The sequence below is a fragment of the Haemorhous mexicanus genome, chromosome 13 (assembly GCF_027477595.1).
Source record: "Haemorhous mexicanus isolate bHaeMex1 chromosome 13, bHaeMex1.pri, whole genome shotgun sequence".
NCBI lineage: Eukaryota > Metazoa > Chordata > Aves > Passeriformes > Fringillidae > Haemorhous > Haemorhous mexicanus.
In genome coordinates, this window is record NC_082353.1 from 19846959 (window position 1) to 19867399 (window position 20441).

The following is a 20441-nucleotide window of genomic DNA, read 5'->3' on the forward strand; positions in this document are numbered from 1 at the left end:
ATAAGAACAGAGAGATGGGGAACTGCTCACTGTCCTCATGCTCTGCCCAAATCAGGAAAATTCAGGGGATGCTTCCCTAAACTGTGAAGGCAGTGGTTCCAAATGAAGTGAAGCATGAATATCAGCATCAGGAACATCTGTATACCCAAGGGAATTTCTGTATGTAACTGAAGGACAGAGAATGGGAGATTCAGATCACTGTACAGGATGTGTGTCTTGGCTTGGCAGTGGAACAGTGGACAGTGTTTTCACATAAAGTATGTTATTTTCCTGTGAATTAGAAACAGATGTAATTTCTTTGAGTAAAGATGCTTGGGGGGTTCTTCTGCAACATGTTTGTCTTTTTCTGTCAGGATGCCAACTGGCACAACCCAGCAGAGAAAATCCTTAGTTGTATTAGTACCATTTTCCATTGTACCCTTCCAAACAATCTCCCAGCGTAATGTGCTGCCATCAAGGTAAAACACTACATCCATTCTCCCTGGATCTCCAGGTGGGTGCCAGACAGCACAGGAAGGTACAGCTCTCTGTGGCTGCATTGATTCTTGCCTGGATGCAACAAGGAAACTTGGCGTCCATGTTTTGGGGGAGTTGACCCATCCATCCCCAACGATGCTTTATTCCTGCTCTTCTTTAATGGCATTGAAACTGAAAATGTGGCACCCTGTATGTCCTAGGGAGATATTCCTGGGGAGCTCACAGGCTCTTTTTGGAACTCCCAGCTCTGTTTTTCCTCCTGCTTTCCCTTGGTTATACAAGCTTTTATTTTTGATACGGCCCTTATAAGGCAAGTCCATCTACAGACAGCTTTTCCTTACATTCCCCCTTGCCAAGATGATGTCACCTTAAAAACGAGACTTGCAAGAGGTTAAGCTGTGATTAGGCAGATAGCGTCGCCTGGAACTGTGATCTTTGGCGGAGTGAGCACCGTGAGGATGGAAAGATAAGGGTGCTGTGCTGGTGCCAGTGGTGCTGAATTCTGGTGGAGCAAAGCACACTGGCAGCATTGTGCCAGCTCACTGTGCAAAGGCTGAGCAGCTTCTCACCCTCCTTAGTGGTTTGCTTGGTCCTGGATCTTGGATTGTTTCTTGCAGAGGTAAGAAATGTATCTTTTTTCTTTCCTTTGCACCTAAAATTATCTTGTGTTACTTTCTGGATCACAGTCTGGACTGATGGATGCAACAAATGGCTCTTGGGAGCATCCATGCCGTACTCAGCTGCCTGCCAAGACTCACACTTTCCCTCAAGTGCTACACTTAAAAATCTTAAAACCTTTTGCATTTTGTTGATAAATGTTTTTGTAAACCCCTGAACTGTCGAGGAGCATGTGGAGGTGGGGAGGAGGTTGTATCACTTGGTGTCGGAGCTGGAGGGAATGGGTGAGCCTGCCAAGTTCTGTGGTCTAGGGCTGGCCACAGGAGCTCAACATAAATATTTTAGTAACAGAATTATTTTAACTTCATTTTAATGGATGTTTAAGCTGTTTGTTCAGCTTAAAATTGTTTTAAAGCAACATGTTTCCATGTGCTGCTCTCAGGAGAAGACAACGTGAAATGTTAATTCACAGAATTCTGTGAAATGTTAATTGGCTTTGTCTGGGAAGGGAACAATGATTTGATCTGATGGGTTGCTGTAACATTCCACCTGGGGACTGCAATGCTACTCAGCTCCCAGTGCCCACAGTGCACAGCTGGGACTGGGCTGTCGGTGTCCCCTGCCTCCCCTGTGCCACCGCCAGACCTGCAGCTCCACCGGCAGCAGTCCCCTCACGGGTGACATTGGGGTGGTGGCCTGGTCCAGTGGCAGAGGGCAAATGGGGACAAGGCACGTCCAGTGGTTTTCCATCTGGCTGTGGGTGCAAGCTGGGGTTTTCTGGTTTGTTTTGGTTTGCAGTTGCGTTGAGTGGGTTTATTCTCAAATGCGGGAACTGTTTTGAAAATGCTGAGAACTTGGCGGGGATCAGCAGTGGAGTTATTTGAGGCATCCCAGCTGGTATCCCTTCTGCTCCCTCCTGGCCTGCACAGCACAGGCAGCCCAAAGCCTGCCCCATGGATGGGAAACCAGCTGAGCTGGGGTCTGGGTTTGCTGCTGCCCTGGTCCATGGTCACAAAGGGGAGCTCTGTACTACCTAGCTGTCCCCAGAGCTGGTGTTGAGGGCTGTGAGCCCTCCACACCGGGTAGTGGGATCTGATGGGAACAGCTCCTCTGGCTATGGAGCTCTGCAAGCCTGGTATCACCAAGTAATGGCTCCCTAGCCCTCATTGCCTTTTGGCACTCTCTGTACTTCCAGGCTTTGCCATGTCCTCAAAAGACCCTGACTTGACTAAAGCAAGTCTCTGGTGAGAGCCAGCACTTGCCACCCCGTTGGGTCTGTGCTGGGGCCTGAGGGGGATGATTGATGGTTCCCAGGTCCCAGAATACCCTTAGCACATTAAGCACCTGATGCCCAGGAGCTGCTTTCCTTCACTCCCCATCTCCCTTCCTCCTACCAGGACCTCGCTTCAGCCACAGAGAATTCCCAGGGGAGTGTGGGGCTCTGTGGGAACTGCACTCCCACGTAAGGCTCTGAAACTGAGCCACAGCTGAAAAAGCATTCATGGGGAAGAAGCAAGTCCTGACACAAATCCCTGTTAGGAGGTATTTTCCTTCAGATGCACGGGAGCAAAAAACCCCAAACTCAAGAGTAAATGAAAAACACAGTAATGAGAAGCTTTTCTATAGCTTTCATTTTAATTCCAGCATGTAATGAATGATTTCCCATCAAGGCAGAGAGGAGCTGGAATGCTGCACACCCTTAGAGTGCAGTCAGAATAAATAAATCCCATGTTTGCATCTCTATGGTATCTGTCCTCTGTAGAAGCCACAATGTCCTGCACACAGCTGGCTTGTGAGCTCATGGCTGACAAGACTTTGTGCCTGTGCAGGGCAGGAAGAGGCAGACAGCAGCTGCCCTTTCCCTCTGGCAGGGTCTAATGTCACCTCCAAGGTCCAACATGATGCATCCCTGGACCTGAGCACAGCTCTGTGGAGGAGGAGAGGAGCCCAGGGGAGCGGTGAGTGCAGAGCTGAGGCCATGTGCAAGGAGAGCATCCTGACGTGGGATGGGGGACCAGCTACGTTGCGATGTCATGGTCACGTCTTGGCAGCCGCAGGAGGAAGGTCTGCAGGGAGCCGCTGCGTGGGAAACCTGCCCGCTCCTTCTTCTGCTTCCAGGTGTCCTCTTCCACGGAGTAGAGGAGCGTCAGCATCTTGTTGACAGTGTAGATGGTGTCACCCCTGACGACGGCGGTGAAGAGAGCTCCCTTGCTGTTCATGAACTGCCCGGGCAGGGCGCTCCACTGCCGGGACGTCAGGTTGAAGCAGTCGATGACACAACGCAAGAAGTCGTCGTAGGGGCCGTTGCGCATGACGTAGAGGTTGTCACGATGGGCCACCATGCAGTGCCCGTAGCTCTGGTGTCGCTTGAGCTCGGTGACGGGAAGCCACGCGTCTTGCTGGGTCTCATACTCGTAGATGACAGTGGTGTCCAGTGGCTGCCACAAACAAACGAAGATCTGCCCCAAGGCTTGGGCACAGGGCGCTGCCGTGCTCGGTTGCGGCAGGTCAGAGACGAAGGTCCAGGTGCTGGAGGCCAGGTCGTACCTCTCCACGGACTTGAGCGAGATCTTCTCGTACTCGCCACCAATGGCATAGAGGTAGCCCTCATGGCCCACCAGCCTGACATCGTAGCGCAGCTGGTGAGGGCTGGGGAACTCGCTCCAGGCATTGGCATCAGCATCGTAGCAGAAGCTGCTCTCCACCACCTGCTTGTTGGCCCCATAGACGCCGCCCACGATGTAGATCTTGTTATCCATGGTTGCCATGCCGGCTAGGAATGTGCTGGCGCTCAGCGGAAGGCAGGAGAGGGTCCTCCATGTGTTGGTCTCCTCGTCCAAGTAGCAGATGGTCCTGGAGAGGTCCTCCAAGAACTCGAAGGTGGGTGTGTGGGCTCCCACTGCCACAAAGGTGCTGGGTAGGAGGGCTTCCACATAGGCCAGCAGGTCATCGGAGAGGCAGTCCAGGTACTCCTCCAGCTCAGCATAGCTGTCCCTGATGTAGAGTGCAGCACAGTGGAAGAGATCCAGGAGGCCGAATATGGCAGCGGCTTGGTACAGCAGGATGCAGTTGTCAGAGTTGATGGAGTGGATCAAGTACTTGGCCAAGGGCTTCACCTGCAGGAAGGCAGCACATTCCACTGCCTGGAAGGTCTCCTCGCTGCCAAGGATGGGCCTCTCGCCTGCCAGCACCCGCAGCATGGCGAGGAACCCGGCTGCACTCAGCTCCCCCAGCCCAATCTCCTCCTGCGTGCTCTCCCTCATGCCCGAGCGGAAGAGGGCACGGAAGTACTCACTGCTCTCCAGCAGCAAGGCCTTCTCCACTGAGAATGACTGCTCCTCCACCCGGATACGCACCCGCTCCGGGGGTCCTGCCTGGGAACCTTCCTCCTCTGGGGTCATCCTCGCCTGGGACCTCAGCAGCTCTCAGGGGTGGGGGAGCACCCAATGCCCCTCTGTGCTGTGCCCCTGCACAGCCCCCTCCGGCCTTCTCCACCCTTTGATGCCTTCGCTGCACTGCCCGGCAGCCTTGTAATATAAATACCTTGGGCTAAAGATAGCTGAGCTCGTGACCGGGGCCCTTCAAAGGCATCCACCAGGCTCAGCTGCCCCCCCAAACTCAGGCAGGGTTCCAGTGTCACCAGCCAGCACTGGGCACAGCAGAGGTGCCTGGATCATCCCATGGAGTATGCCCAGCCACTCAGGAGAAACCGGGTTTTGCTCTCTCCACTCTAAGGCATCCTCCTTATGATGCCCTATGGAACAGTCCCCAGCCTGGGGAGGGCAACACACTTGCATGGCTGGGAAGAACATCTGGCCACAATATTTTTTTTTTCCTTTAAAACTTGCAGTTTACAGCCCAGGGAGGTAAACAACATCAGCAAATCTCATTGCCACCCAGGTCAGCCGTGTGAAAAGGGCTTGGCTGTTCCTCAAGTGTTGCCATGGGCAGGGAGAGACCTTCCTTTGTGACCCTCTCGAGGGCAGCGGCATCTGCAACATCCATCCCAGCTGCAAGGAGCCATAAGCCAGCCTGTGCTTCATCTGGGGATCTCATGGTGAGAAAAAGGCAGCAACCTCTTCTCGCCAAAAACCTCCCCTCTGGCCTCAGGGCTTGCTCAGCTCCCCATAATACCTGGCTGTGGGAAGAGATAAACCCCTGTTTACTGACACAGAGCTTGACAGTGAGGAAAAGTGTTATTTGTGGCACATCATTTGTTTGTGTGCCACAAATCACAGATTTTTCTGGCTAGAAATCCCATTTCAGCTCCGCCATGGGGTGCCAGGGAAGGCTGACAACAGGACTCACTTGGGGGCTCCTTCCTGGATTTCCCCATCACTACCTGTGATTAGTTTGCAGCTGGTGTTTTGTTTTGATGAATAATTTAACCTGAGCAGCTCATCCTGTTGAAGGTCTATTTTTTGCTCCCTCCTTAACCCCTTCATCTCAGCAGCTGGGAACTTTCCAGGCAGTGCATGATGGCAAAGCTGTTGCCTCAGGATCATTGCCACAGTGGGTTCCCCCAAAAATCTGAGTTTAGGGAAGAGTGGGAGAATTTTCCACGTGGACCACTGTAATTGATCCTCATGGATACTGAGCTTAAAATACCATGTTTAGTTCCAATTGCTTTTAAGCACCCTAGACTGTGACCAAAGGGGGTCTGGGGTAAAGGGTCCTCAGAGGGGCTCTGCTTTCCACAGGGGAGTTATCCCTGTGATCCCCATCCTCCCCATCCCTGGGGCTTGCAGGGACTTCCACCCTCCCAGACTATTTTGGGAGGGTTTAAAAATATCCTGCCTGTATTAACGGGCAATATTCCCAAGGGCGCAGCAGCCCCGCATGGCCACGGAGCAGCCTTGGCCCCCCATCCTCGGCTACGGCCCCCCCGCAGTCCCTCGGGGCCGGCCCAGGGGCCGCATCCTGTGGTCCCGGGCATCGAGCCCTATCCCAAATGGCTGTGATCACCATGACAACGCTGACTTCAGCCTCCGCCACCTACTCAGGCTCAGAGCCACTGGGTGCCGGCTGATGGATTGGTACGGGCACTGGTGAGTACTCCCCGGGCTCCCTCTTCCTCTTGGGACCGAGGCTTTTGGGTGGCAAAAGGGTATTTCTCTCCCTCGATAGCCTCTGCCGGCAGCAGAAGGTGTCTGTGCTTGATTGCGTCCGAAGGTGCCGGGCAGGTGGCGCGCAGGGTGGCAGGACAGGCAGCTCCGGGTGCTGCTCCTGCCTGCCGGAGCTGTGATGAGCGCGCCGGCCTCAGCCAGGGCAGGGGGACCAGGCTTGGGCTTGCTGGGCACACGGCGGGGAGCTCAGGAAGGTGCCGGGACATGGCGAGGTGGCCACCAAGCCGAGGCACGGCAGATCCCGGGCCCGGGCATCCCTGCCCGAAGCCGGGGCAGCTCGGGGTGCTGGCGTGGGCTCTGCCGGGGGGACCGTCCTCGGGGTGGCCGGGGCAGCGTGTCCAGCCCCGCGGCGTGGCAGCTTTCCTTACAAGGAGTTTGGCTGGAGCCCGAGCAGCGGGAGCCGCGCTCGCCTCCGCCTGCCTCATTCATCGCAGCCCCGGCCCCGCGCTCACGGAGAACCCCGAGTCCCCTCCGGCCGTGGGTTTTAAGGTGAGAGGCTGCGTTTCTCTTCTCTTTTTGGGGTGTGATGGGTGGGCAGAGGGCTGGAGGGTTCTTCTCTTTCGGTGGGGTGCTGGCCGCCACTGTGGGATGAGGATGCCAGCCAGCCTCAGGATGCAGATGGAGGAGAGGGGATCTCCTGCCCTGGTGCTGCTGAGCCCTTCTCTCCCCCAGGCTGGGGCACCCACGAGCCAGGCAGTGAGAAGGTCCCCATCCGACGTGGCAGAGGGTGCTCCATGTCCCCCGGCTCTGTCCCGCAGGACCGAGGATGTCCTCGATGTTCGGCAAACCCCGAGCCAGCAGCGAGCGGCCGCCCCAGAGTCCCCTCCCTGAGTGCAACGTGGCCATCCTGGGGTGCAGAGGGGCCGGCAAGTCAGGTGAGATGGGCAGGGCAGGGCATCGGGGAGCTGCCGTCAGGGGACACCTGCCTCACCTGCCTCTTTCACCTCCTGCAGCTCTAACCGTGAAGTTTCTAACCAAGAGGTTCATCAGTGAATATGATCCCAACTTGGGTAAGAAACATTCTTATCCCATGGAGCATCCTTCTCATCTCCCACATTTCCCATGAATATGGCATGTAAGGGGAAAGAAAAAACAACCCACCCAAAATTATATAAAAAACAAGGGCTGGATTTGACCCAAAACCATCTGTGAAAATAGAGGTGAAAGCAGTGCCCTCTCTGAGGCCACTTCCCATGGGAACGTTGGCTCCTCGCATTGCCCCCAAAAAACCAAAAGCTCCAACCAAAAGCATTTTTGAGTCTCTTTGAGGAGCATCTCATATCTGTTGGGCAGGGAGGAGGCTGTGGAAATGAGGACGGGTGCACAGCAGGCGACCCTGGGGCTGAGTTTTGCAGTGAGCAGTTCTGGGCGGGTTTTTTCCACTCATTTGAGTAATTAATAACTATTTTCTTGGGCCTGACTCCAGGCTGTGGGGAAGAACCATAAATGATTTATCGGGACATTAAGGAGATATGGACCTTGTCCAAGAACCAACTCCAGCCCCTGATAATTCAGTGACTCTTAGAAAGAAGGATAAATCCTTTCTTCCTCAGATATTTTTGGGAATGTGGTTTCATCTTCCCACGTCAAAACCTTTCCGAAACACATCAGTTAAAAGCTGGCCCAAAGAAAGCATCTTTCTCCTGGGGGAATGGCTCAACGGCTCTCCCTGCCTGCCCTCTTCACAAAAGAAAGGACTGCTCCTCTCACTTGATTTATTGGGAAACAGTCCCATGTCAAGGCCCCAGCTTGCTTTATCTCATCAGGCCATGGCTTTTAGATAAGGGCCGAGCCCTGGGTGCAGTGATTGTTGTGCCAAGCTCCTTCCTCTCCCTCCTTCTTCTGTGGGAGCCCACACTTGCAGCACAGGGAGAAATAACTGCTCCTAGCCAGGCTTGCACAGCAACATCACCACCAATCCCTCAAAATAATGTCTCAGAAAGGAGTAAGGTGGGAGGCATTGGTGGAGGATGCTCCTCATCAGGGCTGAAATTTTTCCATGGTTTCCCAAGCATCCCAAGCTTTGCTTGGCTTTGAAGAAGAGAGGATGTGCCAGCCCATCCTCACAACCACTCTACTTCTTGCAGAGGACACCTACTCCTCGGAGGAGCTGGTGGACCAGCAGCCTGTGCTCTTGAAGGTGATGGACACAGCTGACCAGGTAAGGCATTGGAGGTGTGATGAGCAGCTGGACCATGGCCAGACCACAACTGGACTGCAGCTCAGACACTCCTCCCACCCCCAGGATGGCCCCGGGAACTGCGAGCGCTACCTGTGCTGGGCCAGCGCCTTCCTGGTTGTCTACAGCATCGACAGCAGGAAGAGCTTCGAGGGCTGCCAGCGCTACCTCGAGGTGCTCGCCCTGCACGCGCGGGGCTGCCAGCGCCGCTGCCCCGTGCTCCTGCTGGGAAACAAGCTGGACATGGAGCAGTACAGGTACCGGGCACGCGGTAAGGCTGCCTGCTCCCCGTGGGAGAGAGCTCACAGATCCCCATCCCTCCTGCTGGGATGCAAAACCCAAATCTGATTTCTTCATGGGTATTTCTACTCCCATTAGTATTTGCAACATCCTCCCACATCCCTGAAGTTTCTGCTCTCCTGCCCGAGGGCTGGTGTGTTTATTTTGAGCCCATTGGTATTTTCAGTAGGATGTTTTTTGGCTGAGTGGTGAGGCAGCGTCACCATCCCTGGCAGGGCTTGAGCCAGAGAAGCCCCTCTGGACATGCCCTTCCTTTCCCTGGAGCCCTCTAGTTCCAGCCCCACTGCCAGGACTGGATGTGCCCAATATGTTTTTCTGGCCTTTTGTGCTGCTCTGTGGTCCCATGGGCCCCTGAGTCACATGCATTTCTGGAGCCCTCGTGCTCCCAGGATGGAGGTATCTCCCTCCCCAAAGCAAGGACCTGCCCCATCTCCTCCTCCCTGCTTCCCAGTGCACTGTCATCACACCCACCCCTGGGTTCCTGGAACACATCCCTACCAGGAGAAGCTCTGTGATTACCATTACTCTGGGATTTTGGGAAAAGCAGAACTCTTTTGGATTCATGTCCCAGGGCAGGGATGGGCAGGTGCTACCTTGGTGCTCTTTGGGAAGGAGATGTGGGATGCACGATCTGTTACCTGCACCTTTTTTGGGTGGCTGCCATGCCCCAAGAGATCCTGCACCCATCCCCTCTGCTCTCGCCAGGCAGGTGCTCTCAGCAGAAGGGATGTCCCTCGCCAGCAGGTTTGGGTGCCTCTTCCATGAGGTGTCGGCATGCCAGGACTTCGCTCGGGTGCAGCACGTCTTCCATGAGGCCGTGCGGGAGGTGCGGCGCCAGGCAGAGTGGAACCTTCCCGTGCGGCCACTCTTCATCTCCGAGGAGCGGCCCTGCCCGCCCGTGGCCACGCCGGTGGCCCTGCCCACCCACCACAGCTTGGCCACCTGCACCTTCAACAGCCTCTCCCCCGTCAACTACAAGGAGATGCCCTCGGTGGCCCAGGCCAAGCTGGTCACCGTCAAGTCCTCACGGGCTCAGAGCAAAAGGAAGGCTCCCACGCTCACCTTGCTGAAAGGCTTCAAGATATTTTAGGACACGTCCCTGTGGGCTGCAGAGAGGGAGGAGAGAGACCTTCATCCATCCCCCCAGCTCCACAGGAGCTGGAACCTTCCCTGATGGACTCACGGGCACTGCAGCAGCTGCTGGCAGACAGTGACCCCGGTCTCCGTGCTGGGGCAAAGGCAGCAGTGGCAACTTGGTGAGCAGGCAGAGTGCCAAGGGTCTGACATGGGCTGTGGCATCGCTCTGCCTGCCCCTACCCGGTGCTGCTGTGGTGCTTGTACCCTGTCCTGCCACTGCCACTGCAGCCAGCCCAGTTTTCTGTGAGGATGCAGCAGCTTCCAGAGGAGCCAGAGCTGTTGGATACCATTGGGAAGGGAAGGGCCAACCCCACGGCCACCAGCCAGCTGGGCACCTGGCCCACAACAACCAGGAATGAGGAACTAATCATTAATCCAGCATGGAGGCACCCATCTTGTTCATCCCACAGGTCCCCAACTAAGCAATAAGTAGGAGGAATTTTTATTTTTTTTTAAATCCAGATAAAAAAGGTGCAGATAATGTTTCAGCTGCTTAAAGGCCTCAGGTGGCCTGTAATTGATACCCACACATCAAGCTAAGTCACACCAAAATTGCTGCTTTTTTGCTCAACTTTTTACACTATAGCATCCCTTTGCAAAGAGATGCTTTGCTGACAAGGACATGGTCTGCAAAGTCTGCAAAGTGTTTCAAAGACTGATGTATTTCCAATAATGTCCTAAATTATTTCATGGGTTCTGTGTGTGCCCAGTGAAGGACACAAAGGGAATGCTGGAGCAAACCAAGCTCTAGCTGTGCCTGATCCAGGGTCAAGGGCTGGATGATTGGTTTCAGGTGCTCTATCAGATGAAATGTTCTGCTTCTCCCTGGAGTTGCAGTTACTTTACAGAGTAAAATATCCATGTGTATATTTGTACATATAGCCATATAAAAAAAAAAATATATATGACCTTATTGACAGATTCAATATGGCATTTTGATCAACCACTTTGGAAAGTATTTTAATAAAGAGGATTCTGAAAAGATTAAAAATGTCTCAGCTTCAGTGTTGCTGTTTTCCTGATGGGAAGTGAGGGTGCTTTCCCTGGCTGACTGCAGGCCAAGCTTCCCACTTACTTCCCTGGCTCAGGTCAAACCTGTTTGCAGCACCTGAGGGAGGAGATGAAGCTGGCACTGGAGGGAAGTCTGGAGCAGCCAGAGCAGTGGGGGAACACCAGCGAGGCAGGTGCCGAGCCAAGGGCCCCTCCTGCAGGTGCAACTCTGCTGCTTTCTTGTTTCACACTTTTCTTTCTCCCAGCTAAGCTGCATTTTTAAACTTGCACCCCTGTGAATTGAGACATTCTAATACCTTCCTTAAGGCCTCAATGGGCTGACTCCAGCTGCCACTATATGGCCTCCTCAGACATCTCTGTGTACAGGGATGTGACAGTCCCATCTTTCCACTGAACCATCACGTCCCCTGGTCTCTGGTCCTGGGGCCCTGGCTGCTGCTTTAGCGGCTCAGCCAAGTTGTATTCCTGCACAGGCATCAGGGCTTGCTTGGCATCGAGGTCAGCCTCCTGTGTGGTCTGTGCTGTTTCTCCACTCACGAGGATTTTCCTTTTCCTGCAGGGAGGGACAACAAGGACACACGAAGTGAAGCAGCAAGCCCAGCCCACATCTGAGAGCACCAACCCTGGTGAGGGTCACAGCCATCAGTTTACACCGTGCTCCTGGAACACGCCAGCTGCTTGTGGGCAAACGCCGCCAGGTCAGCTGTGCCAGGTAAGTGCTCTGAAGTGTTTGAGCACACACAGCTGCGATTCACACTTGGAGAGCACCCAGCTCCTGACGCCAGGAGCAGCACGCAGCCAGCCATCACTAGAGGGAGAGCGAGGCAGGCTCGCAGCGTTAGCGCTTCTCTCCTCTGAAGACGGCAGCTCTGACTCAGTGCTAAGTTTTCGCGCCCGAGCAAAAAGTGAGTTGCTCCTCAGCTACGGGATTGTGCAGCCACCGGGGAACTGTATGGGGATGTGGATGGGGAAAGGCTGGGAGTCCTGCTCCAGAGCCCCTGTACTTAGGGGAGAGCACCTCACACCACAGTTACCATCACTTCCCTCCCAGCAGCCCTGTTGGGCTGGGCAGAGCTGTGCAGACCTTTATTCGATCCAGGGCCCAGAGAAGGGGCTTGTTCCAAGTGACACACAGCAAGCAGGAATCAGGCAAGGTTTTATAAGAAAAAATGGTTCAAAGGGAGTTTGCTCTTCTCCCCATCACTCAGGGCTTATCCTGCCCTGCCAAACCCCTGTGGCTGTTTGCCTGGGAGGCTTTCAGGGCACCACTGCACACCAAAAGATTCACAAATTTTCCCGTCTCACCTGTTTCGCACAATGTTAATGGTCAGAAGAACAAGGCCCAAAATCATGGTGGCAAGGGATAGTGCAAGAATGGAGTAATTCCATGTTGAGGCTGAGGGAAAGCAGAGAGGCAGTGTTAGCAGGCACAGCACAGTGTGATCCATAGAGCCTGGCCAGGGGTTTTCTGAGGACACACAAGATGCTCTGTCCTTGATTTTTGTGGCTTTGAAGTTGATCCTCATGACACTGACCTGCTGCTATGTCAATCTGCTCCCTCCACCCTGCCAAAATCACAGGAGACCTTTGCTCTCTTGGCAGGCTCTGCCTAAAAAGAGGCTGAACCCCAGAGACACGCTCAGCAAAGCCTCCTGCCTATCTTCACCTATGGCCTGCTTATTCCAGAGGCAAGACTGAGGGTTTGTGTGTCTGAGGTAAATCACCTCCTCAGGGTAGTGCCCTCAGGCATCTCTTAGGCAAGAACGTTAACAGCCAAGGGCTGTGTCTCAGCCCGGAACACCAATGGACTTACGGTCTTCTCTGCGGAAGAACCAGAGCAGCTCCTCCAGCTGTTCCAGTTCCAAGCCCAGTGGAAGGGTAATGTTGTCTGCCGTGTGCTCGTCCATGTGTGTGCTGGCCAGGGTGGTTGGGAGGTACTTGTGCTCTGCCTCAGCTGTGGTGGAAAGAGAAAGATGCAATTGTCACTCACTGCAGCCCTTCAGACTGGAGGTGATCTTCTCCTTCACTCCCAGGGTCGCCCAGCATGTCTCTCCAAGCAGGCAGAATGCAACCCTGAGTGCACAGCCTGATCTCATGAACTGAGAAGTGGAGAGTGTTTTTGGCTGCAGACCCCATTATGGTGAGGCAGCAGGGCTGCAAAGACTTCAGAATGCTGATAGGGCCTTTCAACATCCCCCATCTCCCACCAAGGAGAGGCAGCTCCATGTGCCACAATTCACCAAAGAGTTGCCTTGCCAAGACCAGTCCTGGAAATCTAACTCTGGATTGCAATCCTCCAGAGAGAAATTCTTATTTATCAGGCTGGCTTGTATACACAGCTTGACTCTAGCAATTTTTATCAGAAAAGCTTCAGTGTCTGCAAAGGAACCAACGTATAAGTGTGCACAGAACATACACACAGAATACAGATGGGAATGACACCCAGCTCTGGAATAGGGGTGCAACTTCTTCCTTGGCTCAGTCAGGCTGCTGGTGGTGTATACTGAGAAAAATAGCCCCATAGAAAGAAAAAAACTGTATTTCCAGCAAGTTAAGGTCTTTGCACATCACCTCCTTCACCCACACCATTATCCTTTAAGCCAAGACTCTACCTTGCAGCAGGAAAAATGGGATTATCCAGAAGAACTTCATATTTGTGTATGCAGGTGGGATGGATCACACCTTCACAGTATTTCTTCAGCGTGGAGATGCCTGCAAAAGACAGAGAGACTAAGAATTTGAGAGAGAACCTGCTTCCCCTCCCTACTCCAGCTCTATTCAGAGAGTATCTGTTTCCTCAGTATCTATTTCCTCATGAGAATGTGAGTCTGACCAGCCAGGACAGGGTGCAGAAATCCCTGGGCCACCAAGGTGACAGCAGAGGGGGTCTGGCACGGTGTCTGCTGCCCAGGTTGGACCCCTTGCTGAGGTGAACCTGTACAGATGTGAGCTCAGCTGCTGTGAGCCAGCTCCTCCCCAGCTAACAAAGCTTCCCTGCTTGCTCCCCTGCCATAATCCCTAGAGAACATATACTTTGCATATGACTACCTATGGCCAACCCATGGATGGCAGAATATGGGTGTGGAGATGAGGAAGTGGAAGGCTGACCTCCAAGAAGAGGCAAGGCTGGCTTGCTATTGAGTCTGTGGTGTCTCCCATCCCTCAGGGAAACAGAAAGTCCTCCTTGACCTTTAGTCCCTCATTTATTAGTGGCATCAATCCAACTTTATTGCTGCTCCTCCAAATTAGTTCTTCAGCGTCCTTCGAAGGGACCTGCCCTGAGCAGGGGTTTCTGGCTGTCCACTGAGAGTTGGTGAGATGTTGAGGTGGCTCTCCCCAGCCCACTGCTCGCTGGCCATCACCCACTGGCAGGTCAGCGACACCACAACACACATGCATCCCTCAGACATTCTGGCCCCACAGGCCATTAATTATTGTATGAAGACTTTTACGACAGTCTGATACTCCCAGCTTTTACCTGCCTTTGCTGTGTGCCCTGGTGCTGTCTGAAACTTCCTCCCAGGCATGTTCCACTGTGCCAGGCGTGTCAACAACACTGCTGCTGACTCCTCGGGGAAACATTTGTCCCGTCGGTTATAGACCTAATGATTGCTACTATTTTCCCCCCCATTCTCAATGTCCTCACAATTCAAAGTTCATGTTTTATAGCTAACCAGGCATGCAGGCTTACTCCCTGCTGCCAGAAAACCACCTGCTAGCAATTCTTTGAGGAGGGGACTCTCAAGTACGTGGTCCACTTTGTATTTCAGAAAATACGGGTAAAGCTGCTCCCTGCAGTTAGGTGTGCCAATCACCCTTCCATCCAGGTAACCTTTAACTTATTCACATGGATCACCCCTCACAAAGGAGGAAATAAGGTCTTGGTGCCAATGAAAATAAGTTACAAGTCAGCTACACCCTAATAAGAAGTGGCACTTGAATGTGTTAAATCTTGCTGTGCAAGGCTTTTGAGTAATCATTTGCTCAAAGAGGAATATTTGACAAGCATGTTGCTGATTTTCCCCTAAGGTGTTTCATAAGCTGTGGGCTACCTCTTGGTCTCTGCACACAGCAGGGATGCTGGAAAGCTGCTGGAATTACTTCAGTCTGCTTCATCAAGTAGTGACCAGCAGCCAAATCTCCCCAGATATGGGGGGCTAGAACTTTGTGGGTAAAACACAGCAGCAGAATGAACCCTTATTGTGCATTAACAGGACATTTAAGTAAAAGACTTTAAGGGAAACTTCTGTTATTTTACAGACCTTTTACATCTAAATCACATTAACAAAATTAGTTTCCTTCACCAAAGCTACAAAACAAAGTGTTCTCAGGTCAGTGTGTCTACTCCAGCAGAGACTGAGCAGAATTCTCTCCAAACTACCAGTTTCCCCAGTAAGAAAACAGTGACGCCCACAGCTAGGCTGGACATGCTCTGAGGAGTTTGGATCTTCCAGCCTGGAAGAGATTGTTAAAGGCATCTCCTCCAGCCCCCCCCACACAGCTGCTCTGCCCTGCTGCCCACAACCCAACATGGGTGAGCACTGCTCCAGGAGACCAGCTGGGACAACGTGGGGGATGCCCTTCCCCATTGCTCCCCTGCTGCACATCTCAGCAGTGACTCCGGTGGCTGATGGACAGGGATGAGCTCTTAGATCCAGGCTTCTGCAACTCCAAGTGTGCACTTTGGTCTGCTGTCCCTCTGAAGGCTCCCAAGACCTTTCTGAGGCTGCTCCTCAGCTTGGGTACAACAGGGGAAGCTCAAATGAGAGAGAGCTCATGCATTTTATGCTCCTATGGAAAGAACAAAGAGGCCAGTGCCTCTCAAGAAACATTTTACCTGTGTTATTTTGAGTTTATATTGACTCCTGAACGTCTTTGTAATTTCTTTCTTCTTGCAAATGGGATTTTAACATCAAAAGCTGCAAAATCTGTACAGTATTATGCATTTCAGGATCAAAGAGTCACACAACAATGCTATTTCAAATCCTCCTGTGGATCTGTGGACTTTGCTAGCATTCAATGAAATCTCAAGATATTACAGGAAAATGTCAAGGGACTGCTTTTTGCTCTATGCATTGATCCCAGCACTTAAATGGTAAAAACCTTTCTCATAATGGAAGCCCTTGAAGATCTGAGACTTATCACATGCAGAAGGCAGAGCTGAGGGATTGGTGCTCTAAATGCTGGCATAATCCAGCAAGGGGGCTGTGACATGTGGGAACATAGGAACACACACCTCCACAGCTGCACGTGGACTCTTCCCAGCCAGGGCACAGCACCTGGTGGTGCTGTGAATCCACCCTGTGCTTGGTTTTTGTCAGCTCTGATATTCACAACTGCTCACCCAAGACATATTTTGCCCTCATTCTACAAATGAGAAGTCTTTAGATACATATTATACTGGTTTAAGTAAAGATGGGGAAAATCTTTTGGAAAGACCATCAAGTACAGCTTCTGTTGAGATGATAATGTCCCTCTGGGCTCCGTATTCAAAACTCACTACACAGTATGGGACAATGCATTTAGAATATCTCAGTCTTTTCAAATTAGTCTCCTCTTGTCATCCAGACTCTCTCTCAGGTGGTTGTCCTATCTAGCAGATTGTGTTAAAATGGGTCAGTTATTTCAAACACAGTGTTAAAGTGGGATGTCCTGTCTTTGGGATTCATAGAGGATATATATACAATGTCACACCACAGACATGTAAATGGATAGTATGTTTTATAAAGGTACATTAAGGTCTGAATGCCATTAAGGAACACAAGAAATTGTTTAATATTTAAAATATTAAGGCAAGAAGGCAGTCTGTGTTATTTTTTAACCTCTATAAAGTAAAAAGCTAAAGAGAAAATCTAAGTTATATTACACACTTTCCTTTGACTGCTTTAATATGCAGGAGTTACTTCAGCCTGCTTCTTACTTGCCATTCAGACAGTCTCTCCTTAAAAAAACTGCCTTCACTTAAAATTTCCAAGGATTCAAGCCTTCTAACTGAAATAAATAAATAAGCCTTTCTTTACAGATAGCTATAAATTAACCCAGCAGCCCGTGCAGCCCGAATGCCCGTTAATCTCTGCTAACTCACCAGAAACGTGGATTCCCAGCAGGAAAGAAGCTACATTTCTTCTTTAAGCTCTGTCATCCGAAGACATCTCCTCCGAGCACCGTGGTAATACAAGGCTCCCTGTGCTCCTGCTCTGGGTATGCTATGAGCTGTGATTCACTCTGCTCCTGAGTCATGTGTGAAGGCCAGTTCAACAGGTGAGGTACACTCCAGCCCCTGAAAAACACACCTCTTTAGTGGGACCATTTACAGCACGAGGTGAATGACCTTTTGCCAAAGAATGAGCTGTAGCAACTTCCAGTTTATTTGCTCAGGTTATTGGCATAATCAGTATTAAAAGAGCACGCTGAGTAGAATGACACTCAGTAATAAGTTACTCTTCAGTTAAAATAAATTATAATGTTCACTCTGCTTGGCTCAGTCCTCATTGCATACAGGAAGCATGTCCTGATAAAGCAGATATTACCCTTTTTTTCCTTTTTTTTTTTTTTTTCCGTGAATGGCCATTCTAAGGCTGTCAGAGCATCTTAACAGAGCAAGCAACTTTGCTTGCAAAGCTTGAAGCACCAGTCAGAGATTTTGCCATCCCAGTTTCACAGGTACTGGTAATGCCTGGCTAAGTCAATAGTCTGCTAAGAGGCTCTGCAGACTGATGTGCTACTTTTTGTGACAGCCACATTAAGAAAGAAGGATTCCTCCCCCCTGAAATATCTGATTCATGGATGGAGCTGCACACTGCAAAGCAAGAGAGATGCATCTCACCAATGGGCTTGGGACACACAGCTAGCTCTGGTTAGCTCCAGCTGAACTGCAGATGGTAGGTGTAGTATCCGTATGTTTGTCCTGTCCTTGGAGGTTTTCAGCTTGAAATAAAGTGCTCAAGGCCCTGTATGACAGGGCTTGGAGCAATCTGGTCTGGTGGTAGTTGTCCTTGCCCATGGCAAAGGTATTGCAATGACATGATCTTTACGGTCCCTTCCAACCCAGGCCATTCTATGATTCTATGATCTTTGGCATTGAAGCTTTTTTCAATGTTAATTGTTAATTGTGATTAATCCTTTGAATCCCATCTCACATCCAGAGTTTCCCTGGGCAGCCCCTGTGAAATATCACCCAGCAAATGTGTGCTCCCCAAACAGAGATGTGACACTGCTCAGCCTCAGCCTGGCAGCGATCAGTGAGAGCTCAGAAACGCATCCCTCAGGAAACAAGAGCTGCTCCCTGCAGCTGGAGGCATGTCCAGGCAGGACATTCCACCACATGGTAAATCGTGCTATCTTTCCTTCTCAATTCCAGCTGGATCTTTTTAGAAGTGCCACCAGTGTGGGGAACACTTTTCTAGCACCTTTGGGAGCATGTTTTTGTTGCCATGGAAAGAGTGCACAGGAATAGGACACAAGTGGTCTCACAATCAAACCCTCTGGCCTTGGGAAAGCTCAAAGAAGACAGTTGGCCCCTACAGAACAATCTCTGAGTAGAGGGATAGAGACACTGGCCACAGTGAAGAGGTGACTGCAACATAAGGATGGTGACTGCAAAACCCCAGAAGGTTCCTTTTCATCCCAATTTTCTACATGGCTTGATGTATATATCTAGGGTCAGGATGCAGGTAGGTAGGTGGCTGAGATATGTTTAGGACTCAGCATGATGTACATGGAAATGAAACCACTGTTCCCCAATGTTTAGAGTTGGCTCTTGTGCTCAGTAATTCTCTCCTTTTCCAGAGAACCACAAACATGCTCAGGAGTGCTCCTCTCCAGAAGGGTGTATTTGATTCTGTGTCTCTCCTGACAACATTGGCACTGGTTAATGTGAGATATCTTTTTACTTCTTGGAGACACTTTCACTGTCTTTGGCCAGGAAGCAAAGTGGAGATAAGATCTGATTTGTGTTCTGTTTCCTCCTCAATTTGTCTTCACTACACTTGGGAAGAATTTGTCTGACCTTGGTGTTTTAATTTTGCTTATCTTTTTTGATCCCTTCAGTGTCTTTGACCTGAAATGCCTGGTTACAGAATAACTAAACATTCAGGGTTGCAATTTTTTTTCTTTCCATGTACAAAAGCAGAGATCAAATGCAGCAGGAAAGCCAGATTTTTTTTTTTTTTTTTTGTGAAACAATCAGATAGTTGCTGTCATTCTGAAAAAATTTATATCAAAATAAATCTTCAGTTAAAATTCACGAACATTGCGTCGAAGGCATAATAATGAATAACAGTCATAATGTGTTTGAAATGTGCTGTCATAGCAGAGCCAAGCATGAATTACGTGGGAGCAAGTGTACTGGAAGGAATTTAAGTCCACTTCAAAAACTCACTGCAAATGAAACTTTAATCACTTTGTGCATATGTCTGGCAAAAGCTCAGCATGGAGTTACAGCATTTCCAGGAGCCTTAACTACAGCCAGAAGTGAGAATCCATCTCTGGGCTTAAGTCCTGGAGGAACAGCAGGTGAAACTCAACACACGGTGTCAATGACACACTCAGTACCTGGATCTAATACCTGGAAATTAACACTGAGCAGCAGCTGGATTCTGGGTTCAAACTCACAACTTTTGGGCAATCCAGACATACATGTACATCCCTGGCCTTTCTGAAGTGTTGGTGACAAATCCAGAGCTTCACTCAAGACCTCAGAGAACTGGTATTTGCAGTCACCACAGAGGACATCTCCTTCCAGCCTTTCTCCCAGCAATCGCCCTCACTGCCTCTGGAAACCATGAGTATTTTTCAGCATCTGAGATATCATGAGGTCAAATTTTTCACCATCTGAGATAAGGCCTGAAATTACACTCTGTGCTGAACAGTGCTGCTTGCATTTGGGGCCTGTCAGCCATGAGTGTCTGTAATCACTTAGTTATTGTGCAATGACAAATTGTTCCCTGTTTATGATAAGCCAGACTGTTCACCTTCCCTTCTTTCCAAGCCACTTTCCAACTTGAACCGTGCTGGGAGCTTTAATCTCTTCTCCAGCACAAGCCATTCCTTCATCCTTGCTAGCCTCTTTTATCTATTTTATTTTATTTTTACTATAACCTTTCATTTCTGCACTAAGATGAGGTGACCAGAGTTGAAGTGTACTGCCTGTGACTAAACCAAGTATTTTCATGGGACTCCCCAGTCAACAGAGAATTGTAAGGTTATTTGAGCATTTGATTTTTGCATACTGATTAGGAAATTACCTCAGTTTTTGGTAGCATATTCTCCTTTTCTCAGGGTGCAGGAATGGAAGCACCCCAGTTAGGATGGCCTGACTCTTTTTTTTTCTTACTGTAAGAGCAATTTTTCATTCTTTTCTCCTTATTATCACCACAGGAGAAAATGGCATCTTCAATGTCTGAGAGAAGAAAACCCTAATCATGGGCAAATAGACATGAAAAAGGGAAGGAATACATACAGCACTGCTTAGTGCAGCACAAAATTTCACTTTTTTAATTGATCCTTTCCTCATGTAGCCGTCATAAAATTCTGCCACCCATTTTCCAAGTAATTTACATATTTCCACAGGCACATAGGACATTTACAGATTC

At 50.7% G+C, this 20441-nt stretch overlaps 3 protein-coding genes across 7 annotated transcripts; 1 reads left to right on the plus strand and 2 right to left on the minus strand.

Moving 5' to 3' along the window:
* The first annotated feature begins 482 nt into the window (after positions 1 to 482).
* Positions 483 to 10828, plus strand: RASL12 (RAS like family 12). Of its 4 annotated transcripts, none has more exons than XM_059858675.1 (6): positions 483 to 1096; positions 6980 to 7096; positions 7175 to 7231; positions 8309 to 8382; positions 8467 to 8657; positions 9406 to 10828. In XM_059858675.1, exons 2-6 carry the CDS (start codon positions 6988 to 6990, stop codon positions 9788 to 9790), a joined length of 816 nt encoding a protein of 271 aa, XP_059714658.1. In that variant the 5' UTR covers positions 483 to 1096; positions 6980 to 6987; the 3' UTR covers positions 9791 to 10828. The 4 variants fall into 4 exon arrangements, with proteins under 4 accessions (XP_059714658.1, XP_059714659.1, XP_059714655.1 ...); XM_059858676.1 differs by lacking the exon at positions 483 to 1096 and adding an exon at positions 4587 to 6143 and having other exon boundaries at positions 8467 to 8671; XM_059858672.1 differs by lacking the exon at positions 483 to 1096 and adding an exon at positions 4615 to 6143.
* KBTBD13 (kelch repeat and BTB domain containing 13) lies at positions 2711 to 4496 on the minus strand. Its single transcript, XM_059858666.1, has one exon. The coding sequence runs from the start codon at positions 4494 to 4496 to the stop codon at positions 3114 to 3116; it is 1383 nt and encodes a 460-aa protein (XP_059714649.1). The 3' UTR covers positions 2711 to 3113.
* On the minus strand, positions 10771 to 17024 carry SLC51B (SLC51 subunit beta). Of its 2 annotated transcripts, none has more exons than XM_059858677.1 (5): positions 16934 to 17024; positions 13461 to 13560; positions 12662 to 12802; positions 12154 to 12244; positions 10771 to 11401 (listed from the first exon to the last, which is right to left on the minus strand). In XM_059858677.1, exons 2-5 carry the CDS (start codon positions 13498 to 13500, stop codon positions 11182 to 11184), a joined length of 492 nt encoding a protein of 163 aa, XP_059714660.1. In that variant the 5' UTR covers positions 13501 to 13560; positions 16934 to 17024; the 3' UTR covers positions 10771 to 11181. The 2 variants fall into 2 exon arrangements, with proteins under 2 accessions (XP_059714660.1, XP_059714661.1); XM_059858678.1 differs by lacking the exon at positions 16934 to 17024 and adding an exon at positions 14327 to 14343.
* Positions 17025 to 20441: the final 3417 nt, after the last annotated feature.